General features: G+C 32.6%; 1 protein-coding gene across 1 annotated transcript; it reads left to right on the forward strand.

Moving 5' to 3' along the window:
* The first annotated feature begins 2031 nt into the window (after positions 1–2031).
* LOC124371166 lies at positions 2032–4123 on the forward strand. Its single transcript, XM_046829479.1, has 2 exons — positions 2032–2110; positions 3330–4123. The coding sequence occupies exons 1-2, from the start codon at positions 2032–2034 to the stop codon at positions 4121–4123; spliced, it is 873 nt and encodes a 290-aa protein (XP_046685435.1).
* Positions 4124–10329: the final 6206 nt, after the last annotated feature.

The raw sequence follows: 10329 nt of genomic DNA on the forward strand, positions 1-10329 counted from the left end.
ATAATCCATCAATCCCAAAACATAACTTAGAACTTTTTAATAAAAAACCCACAGCTATAGGATCCAAATTCTTGTTATTTCTTAAATTTCACAAATTTGCATATTTAACCTCTTCAAGGACAAGTTTTTTTATGTCTTAAATTTTGTTCAAAATTTATTTATAGTAAGTTTGTACTCTCAAAACATCAAATAAAATAAAATTAAAAACATTTATTATATATTTTTTATTGATTTTTTAGTTATCGTACACATATGTGCCGCTGCCCAGATGGAGAACTTTTTCCATATGTTACAACTTATTGTAGCGTTACAGAAATACAATTGTTTCTAAAACATTTTATACATTAATTTCATTTAAAACTATAATATGTAACATAACATTGTACTTACCACAATTTGTGTAACTCCACTAGTGCTTGGTAACTTCATAATATACGTTTCTTTATATTCAAGTGTCTATTTACAATTCACATTAGCCTACATAGTGCTTATGAGTGAAACCCTGACATGCACTCGGGGCAAAGAGGCACGCCACACTTGAGGCAAAAATAACGTGTTCTCTTTTTGCACTGTTTTTATCTGCATCGTAAAGCGTTAGCAAGATCACGTTTGTCTGGAAAATGACCAGTCACATCGAGTCTATCATCGTCGCTGCACCCTGGTCTAGCTCTTTTCTTTACTTCTATTTCCTCTTGTTGAGATGGGCGGCCTTTCCTTTCCTTTATTCTGGATTCAAACACAGCGTGGCCAATACTTAGTTTGAAATCCACAAAAGACATTTTATTATTTTCAACGTTTCTGAACACAACCCAAGCATTTACAAGTGCCACGTTTAGTAAATGAAAGAAAATTCTTAGATATAATTTCTTATTCTGCAGTGCATGGGGATAATGAGCTACCATCCTATCAGACATGTCCACCCCACCCATGAACTTATTGTAGGTAGACACGCTGAATGGTCGTGAAACCTCAACCATCTTGTTAAGAATTCTTGAATACCGTTGAACTTTGTCCATAGGCTCTTTACCAGCGAATGTCGAGAGCATATGCACTGGTCTGTTATCCGTCCATCTTGTTATAGTGATATTATCTGTAGATGTAACCACACTCATTGTTCCTCGTCCTTTTTGCCTAGATCCATTTCTGATTTCAACATTTCATCGGCACCCATCATGCGGTTTTTCCGCAAGGTTCCTACTACATATATCTCTTTTTTCAACAACTCTTTACACAATGGAATACTATTGAATAGATTGTCTAAATATAATTTGTGGTTTACGCCTTCAAGCCCTTTGCATAACCTTATAACAGTGTCCGCAATAGGACCCATCGGACTGTTAGAATTGTCATTTTTAGTTGAACCCTGGTACAACTCAGATACATAACCGTCGGCGCTAGCAACAACTAAGGCTTTGAACCCCTACTTCTTTGGTTTAGATTTTATATACTGTTTTGCTCTGCTTCTCCCTTTGAACGGAATTATCATCTCATCAATCGCTACATTTTCTGTTGGGGAAGCAACTTGTCCAAATGACTCATTGAGGGATTGTATTACTGGTCGGATTTTGATGAAAATGTCCTTATTATTTTCTGGCAAGGCGTCATTGTCAATGAAATGGATGTACCTTTTAAGTTTTTCAAATCTTTTCAAATCTTTTCAAATTCATGGATTCATAAGGGGTAGCCTAATCAAACTGCTTGAAGACCAAGGCGGTGTCCTACCTGAGCGACCAGGCGCGAGCGATGCGAGGGACGCGAAAATAACAAACTATGTTTTTATGCGGATGTGTCCTGCTTTGCGATTGTTGCGAGCGAGAGATCACTCCGCGACGCGATTAGAACAAAATATTTGTTTTGATCGGTTGTCGCGTCGCCCGTCGCTAGACTTCTGTTCAATTCTTGCCATCTTCTGAGTGTGTGTCTGACATTGTGTCGAGATTCTATTGAGTGTACGTGTTTTATTGTGTAAAGATGTCGGAGTTTACAGAATGTCTAATTTGTGAAGTACAAAAGAGGAGTATTTTGTGGAACATGAAGGACAATAACTACCACAATAGGCATGCTTCGAATCGCGCATGGGAAGCAGTGGCCATTGCTTTGGGGAAAACAAGTAAGTTTATTTGTAATAACTAAAACTATATCTGTTAAATGTTAAATTTACGACATTCAGTTATGAATTAATCTCTTCCATTTTGTATATGCCGTAAGACTGACACAGTACGTAAGTGTATATAAACTAATGCTGTATGGACTACATGTTTGCAACACATTAAAAGGCGTTTTAAATTTCAATAGTATGTATAATTATACAACATTTAAGTACAATGTTATTTGGACAATAAAAAAGTAGCTGGCATATGTGGCAGTATTTGCTACAGTGAGGGATGTTCCTTGAAGTACTTAGCAAATGTTCTCCTCGTGGCTGCAGCAAGCCTTGAGACGGCATTGGCACTCCTCCCTCGCCTACCACCCAACACTCCTCGACTGTAGACGACCGGTCGGTTGTCTACGTCACCACCTTCCAGATCTTCAATGACGTTATGTAACAAAGTTATGGATTTGACAATGTGTACTGCATTTTCCACATTAGTTTCAATGGACTTTCCCAACAAGTTGAATTTAGAATGAATAGCCCCATACGAACACTCTACTACCATCCTAGCTCTTGATAATCTGTAATTAAAAGTTCTATTTTCTGCACTATTAAGCAGAGCTGGGCCGGGGAATGGCCTGACAATATACTCCCGCATTGGGAAACCCTCGTCTGCTACCATAACGAATGGGGCCTTTATCGAACTTCCTGGTAATATTTTTTGTTCTGGGAGTTTGGTCTGCCCGCTCTCAATGGAGTCGTGGAGTGTAGAGTTAGTAAATACTCCAGCGTCATTTTCTTTTCCAAATGACCCCACATTTACCATAATAAATTTGTAATTAGCGTTAGTTAGTATGAGTAGACCGATGGAATAGTAAGCGTGATGACAGTAATGCATCGAACCGGATTTTGGAGGGCGTGTTATTCTGACGTGTTTCAGATCGAGCGCTCCAAAACAGTTTGGAAATTGCCACTTCTCCCAAAAGTCCTTTGCAATTGTTTCAAACATCTCCGTAGTAGGCTGCGGCATGTGTATCCCAACTAATTTATTCCAAATTGCTTTGCATACTTCAATAACAATAATGGCTACTCGACTTTTGGAAATCCTGAACGTAAATGCAAGCTGCCTGAATCTCATTCCCGTTATTAAGTACCTGTAACAAACAAATTTAACAATATCATGAAAATACTTTTCACTAGTAGGTTAGGCCTATTTTTATTTATTTTTTTGTTACAGGCGAGACTGTGACAGGCAAATGGAAAAATTTAAGGGACACGTTTCGCAGGGAATTGAAGAAAGTCCCTGGTTATCGGTCCGGAAGTGACGGTGACCAAGCCCCCAAATACACTGGACATTGGCCATATTTTGAAAGGATGCTGTTCCTCAGAGGTGTAATGACGCCAAGGCCTACTGATTCTAACATGTCAGTTACTGATGAAGAGCGAAATGAAAATAACATTGATACCATAACCCACGAATCCGATCCTGATGACCCTGGTAATTCAATTCAATCTCATGTTGATGTCGGTAGCAATTCAGAAGTTTCACGGTCCGTTAAAAATCTATATACTAGCAACAATGACCAGGTACAAACGGCACCTTATATATCTAAAAGACGTAAATTAACTGGTTCAGAGCAATTTAAGGCTGATATTTTGGCCCTAGAGGCTAAAAAGATTAACATGCTCGAAAAAGACAGTGACCAGAGTGATGACGATTTAAATTTCTTCAAGTCATTGCTGCCACATATGAAAACTCTACCAGCAGTAAATAAATTATTTTTCCGCAGTAAAGTTCAGAACATGCTTGCTAAGGAAATGATGAACGCCAACCGGCCCCATTACGCTACATTTCCAAATACATTTGTTCGTACTACTCCACAAACGCCAGTAACTACGCCAGAAACTACTTCTCATGCTACTACTAGTTCAGGAAAGACGCCAGCAAGTACGCCTGACGTAATTGTACATCAAGATCTTAACACAGACGAGACTCAATCTCAATCTATCTTGCTATGGAATTTAAATTGACACTTAAAACCTTACAAAGCTTAAATGTTAATCGTTCTTTTGTGTTTCCTATTCTGTATATACTCATATTGATGGAGCAATTAAAATGATTTCCTAAACTCTGTTCGTTTTTTATACCTTCAGAGGATATATATATATACCAGTAGATATGAATATGGCGGTTCTGGCTCACTTTTGGGGACAGACAGAAATTCCATACAAAATACTGTCCATTGAACAATAAACAAATCTAAGAGGAAAGCACGAATGTTAAATAACCGAATCTTTAGCTGTTTTACTGTTCAAATGTTTGCTTCTACATTTATAAGCTGTTTTAATGAAAAAATCCAGAAATCTTAATGAAAAATCTATAAACGGAAATAATGAAATTTGCTAACAAATCACTCGAGAAGTCGGGGAGAATGTGAGTAAAACCGCATTCTTTTTCACGAGGTTCTTCATTTACTTTCTCCAAATGTACTATAAAATCATCAAAGATTTCAGGTTTTAAAATCGTAGTCAAATTCAATGTCCAAATAGTGAAAGATTATAGGTAAAAATCTTCTCATAATAAACGTGTGTATTTAAACCTACAAACCTAATGTATTCTTTGAAAAGGAAAATAATTTTGTCAACGGTTCCAAGAGATAAGTAAAAATTTTTTGTTCTGTTTTCTAAATTCTGTAACAAAATGTGTTTGCTTCTTGTCTCCGTATTGTAATTTCATAAGCAGGTTATTCAAATATGTTAATTTTATTTCGAAATTTCCTAGGTTTAGGTCTTTTCGTACAAAATTAAATTACAATCTCTACAAACTAATCTTTTATCAATAAATTTCTCCTCTATTATAACACTTGTAACAGTTGGCATTATACTCTTCCATTTTTACAAAAAGAATAAATGGAAGCTATGGAACTAAGTCTGCCGAGATATAAATTTTCAGCGCAAATGTTTATGTTTATATTTCAACTACCGAGAAAAAAAGAAATGATTTTATTTTATTATTTAACTATTTAGGATATTTTGTCTATGATTACAAAGATTATTCCGGAAGAAATCGTGATTTTTCATCAGCGAAAGAGTATATTTTTAAAGTTTTAGAAGGAATGAAAGAGAACAATATGAACATCATTAACTACTGAATTTCTCTAATAATCGTTCTTAATCACATCATAGGCTAAAAATTTCTCAGAAACCACAACCACATAACAAATCGCGTTTGTAACAGCTTTTTGAAAATCCATATTGATAATTATATCGTTCTTTGAACTAGAAATATTTGTCAAACTCTTTGTTGTATCAATGACATAAATGGGTCTATTTGCTATAAATTCTTTGGGGTATGTAATACATTTCCCATATTTTTGTAGTAAACTTCTTAAAATCTTGATACATCTGGATACATGATTCTGAAAAAGACCTCCGGAAATGTTTAAATTTTGTAATTCATCTGGATAATAAGAACCGTTCAATTTTTACTCTGATATTTTTTACATCCAAACTATCAAACTTTGAAGGATTTTTTTTTTCTTGATTATTCTGTCTATCTGTTTGAAAACCGATGATAACGAACTTGGGATTGAAGATATTTCTATAAATATTTGTGATATCGAACGAATAAGTTGTTCCGGAAATACCTTTTTTGTTCAATACATTGCCAATCTAGAAAATTAAACATAATGTTTTGAGATTTTATAAATTTTCATCAATCAACTGAATTTTACTCGTGGTTTTGTAATCAATCATCGGAACTCTAATGAAAAAACTCGTTAATTGTAATTTTGCCATCAACAGGCATAACATTTCCAGTTGCAGTCTTCAGAATCACATCATCATCGTCTTCTGCTCTTATAAAACTTAGATAAAAATCCTCCTTTATAGATCGGAATAGTAAACATTTTCAAAAAATCCTAAGCCGAAATGTGCTAAATCACCGACCGCTTCAAATTGTCCAAATTTAAAAGTTGATTCAAAAACTGTTTGAAAATACATCACTTTTGGAATAACAAATAGTTCCTTTAATAGTGCTTAATTGGGCCACAGTTTTCGACTTCTTCTATCAATTTATTGTGTTTTTCTTACTTCAATCTTAGAAAATAAAAACGGTATAAAATTATCGATTAATCTAACATTATCAGTTCCAAGATATGCTTGACCATCTTGTTTTGTTAAAGTTCCAGAAATATAAAACTGGAAGTTAGACGAGCAAAAGTTATCTCCAAAATCAATATTAAACTCAGTTCTTTTATTCGGTTCATTCAAATGTTGTTTTACTAATTGGATAGAAATTTTTAAACTCCGCCCTTTCAATATCACTAGCATACTTTCTGTAGTCCACCATTTAATAAGAGAAAATTTAGAAATTTTTAAACATCATGTATAAGAAAGATATCATTTTTTCATCGATCTAATGTACGTTTTTATAAGAAAAGATATAAATTTTTAGTAAAATAATTATAAAGATTAGAGTCATTTTTAATGATCTACTTCGTCATATTCAGGATTCTCTTCCTTAAATTTTGCAATTTCGGCCACATATTTCAATAAAATCTGCACAGGATAGTAACCGCTATCTATAATATTGTTCCAATCAACTGTATCTTTATTTTCATCCAAAACTTTAGACTCAAGTGTTGATAGAGACAAAGAAACAGACATATGATCTTTTAATTGATAATGTATATTTTCTTGAATGAACTCTGATGATAAAGTTTGATATTTAGCAATGTTATACCAATTCAATTTGTTTACGTATAATCTCATCATATCTTCGGATAATTCATATTTTTGAGAAATGTCATCCAATGTTCTTTTTTTCAAATCTCTTTTCGTGTTGCATTATAAAAAGATCGAAAGCACTGTAATGTCCCGCCATCTCTATTTATTAGGAAAAAATTTCAAAATCAAGTTTTTATAAATTGACTCTTTTTTGAGTTACATTCAGCACATTTTCCCGAAATTCTTTTAACTCCGTTGATATTTGGCGTAATATTTTATATCATTTGTTGCAGTTTTTGCCTTACACCTCACACAATATATGAGCGCCATTTATAAAGGAGAAATTTTTGTCATCATAGCCGCCTAATCCATTAAATCTGAGGTCGATGGCTCTAAAACTTATAACAACATCTTCTTTAAATTTATTAAAGTTTTCTTCTAATTTTTGAAATTTGACAGCATAAGAATCATTGTATTCAACAAAATTTATGACCAATATTCTCAAAAGTTTTCGTAGCATCTAAACTAAACTTATCAAAAGACTCTTTAAATTTAGTAAGTTTTTCATTAATTTCCCCAACATCGTCTACTGATCTTTTACTTCTTTCATCAAGTTTTTCATAGACTTCTGTTGTAAAATCTTTAACATGCTGTTTATGATTCTCATAATTTTGTTTTAGTTCATTAAACCATTTTAATAGGATCTTCTAATTGAATCATTACAACAACATCAAATGGATTAATTCCTTTACTAACACTGCTAATTCTTTTTCCTTTAAAATCTAAGGCATTTTTAACATTCGGATCATGTAAATCAACAATATCGATGTTTTCTGATAATTTTAGAGTTTTTAAAATTTGTTTCTTTAACAACAACATCATGTTTGTCAATACCAGGTCGAACACCGACAATTCTTTTTTTATTAGCCAAACTAAACATAATTCTTTTCAACTTTGATCGCTTCAGTAATTTTATCAGCTTTTTCGATATGAGACATTAAATTGGTAAATAATTTTTTTACACCATCATCAACTTCTTTTTCCAATGTTTTTATTTTATCAGCAACTTCATTTGAACTCATGAAATTTGCAAGTTTGTTATCATATTCTGCTTTAAAATCTTCAATCTCGACAGCAAACATATCTGAATCTGGAAGGTTTTGTAATAATATTTTCTAACTTGTTATCAAACTCATTTCTCAAACTATCAAAATTCAAACTATTATCTACATTTTGAATAATTTGTGTTTCCAAATACGTCAAAAATATTTTGTGAATCCATATTTATTAAGCAATAATTTGTTAACAACTTCTTTAAAATCTTTACCCAGTACTCAGTTCATTCAACACAAAAAACACATAAATGACCACAAATTGGGGATCTTTATAGTCCTTGAATCTGAGAATCATTGTAGTAGACGCTTGATTTTTTCAAATATTTAATCAATTCTATAGGTGGTTTGTCCTCAATTCTTCCATACGAATCAAAATAACATGCATTCTTATCATTTTTATAATAACAAATCCAATGCGTTTCCACTTCCCATAATCGAGTCTAAATTCACAATTCCACATTCAAATTTCTTAACTTTTTCAGGTAATGTATCTCTCATGAAGATTCCTCTCTAAAATGTTTAATATTTTTGCAGATTCTTCCAATTCCCCGAATGTTAAAGGTTAAAATTTTTTTTTCAATGTTTGATTTCACGTAATTCAAAGTTTTTTCATCTAATCCAGATCCTGTAACATCTTCCAACTCTTTATCTAACCAATTTAAAAATGTTTCGTACAATAGGAATCACATCCTTTTTAACGATTGGAGCAGCTTTACGAACATAAGGAACAACATTTTTAACAACTGGAATATTTTCTCCAAAATCTAATAAATCTTTCAAAAGTCCACCATTTTTGAGTTCTTTCAACTGATTATAAGAAAATTCTATTCTGGTTCCTTTATTGTTTTTCTTATGTTTTTCGAGTTTATTGTATTGTCTATTTGTTAAAAATATCTTATCTTCGCCATTTTTTAGTTGATCTATTTTAAATTGAATACTAACGGGTATTTTTTTCTTAAAAGCGGATTTTATTTTTTCTTTCTGATTTTTGCTGAAATTTACATTCACCTCCATTTATATAGTTAAAATTTCAAGTTCTCTTCGATTCCCATTCCTAGTTTTCTCTTCAAAAACATTGCTCCAGCTGTTGGAAGCGCAACAAATCTTTCACCTAAACTAGCAATCTTTTGATAAAAAATCTATCCATTGCCTTATCTTGCAAAACTTTATCTGCGATATGTCTGGAATTTGTGTCTCTATGTTTTGCATAAAAAATATCGTGTTCCATAGCAGCTTGATCTATTTATTTATACCAGGATCTCCTCTTTTTAGTCTTTTTTCGAGTTTTTTTGTGCCAGGCCCCAGATACTGATAAGTTGGTACGTGTAATTCAAAAGGTAAATTGTTGATAAAATCATTCAAAAGTCCGCTACCTTCAATCATAGATGAACTTATTGCCGGCAAAACTCGTTTTAAATATTTAATTCCATCAGGTTTTTCAATCATTTCGTCAAGTTTGTTCGAAATAAAATCTTTAATTGCTTTCTTTTCGTTCAAAAAATTGTTGTTTCCAGCCTTTTTCTTGAGCATAAATATAATTTATAATTCCATCGAGTTTTGTCAAATGGTCGATATATCTGTACTCAATCTTATTATCACTGTATTTTCTCACACCTGATCCCTTCGATTCTTTTTTCCAAATTGGTTTAAATCAAATTGAGATATTTTTACCTTTACTTGACTTTGGTTTCTTAGTTGATGGATCATTATTTTTGTAAATTTGAATCAGATTTCCATAAAATTTCAGTATACTTTTTCAAGTCTTCTTCAGAATATAAACCGTCTTTTGGAACATCAGTGCCTGTTAATAATCTCCATAAACCTTGAGTTCCTTCATATGTTTTATCTTCAATAATTATATCATTATGCTCAAAATTCACGGGCAAATTTTCGAATCATAAAACTTTTCTTTTTTCTGTCCCAATACAAACCAAATTTATCATCCTTTGCTCTAGGAAGAAAATTTTTTACCAATTTCACCAATTATTATATCCGTTGTTCCAGGACTTATTGGTTCAACTATGGTAGAGTCTTCAATGATTCGAGGTCTAAATGGTGTTGAAGATGGTAATTTTGGCAATTCAAACTCAGATTCTGGTATCGAAATATCAGCAAATTGTCGTACAACTGGAACCAAATTCATCAAATTTTGATTATCGCTTAAAACATTTTCAATTTTGCCCTCAACATTTTTTATTGCAGATGTTACAGGTTGATTAATTTTTTGAATAAATTCTTGTTCTTTTTCATCAATTCGAATCTGTTCTTTAAATTCTTTGATTAATTTCTTTTCTATTTGATCAAGTTTTTTTGCTTCTTCTGAAGTTACGTTCGCCATTTATTTAGGAAAATTTTGAAACGTGGAACGTAGAAACGTGAAACACGAAACGTGAA

This window comes from Homalodisca vitripennis, unplaced genomic scaffold (assembly GCF_021130785.1).
Source record: "Homalodisca vitripennis isolate AUS2020 unplaced genomic scaffold, UT_GWSS_2.1 ScUCBcl_996;HRSCAF=4039, whole genome shotgun sequence".
In the NCBI taxonomy this organism is placed as follows: Eukaryota; Metazoa; Arthropoda; class Insecta; order Hemiptera; family Cicadellidae; genus Homalodisca; species Homalodisca vitripennis.

What these genes read in the sequence shown, in the direction of transcription:
- LOC124371166 (XM_046829479.1), top strand. Translation starts at nt 2,032, where the DNA reads ATGAAGGACAATAACTACCACAATAGGCATGCTTCGAATCGCGCATGG. An exon ending in CATTGCTTTGGGGAAAACAA is followed by an intron (nt 2,111 to 3,329) that starts GTAAGTTTATTT and finishes TTTTTGTTACAG; the next exon opens with GCGAGACTGTGACAGGCAAA.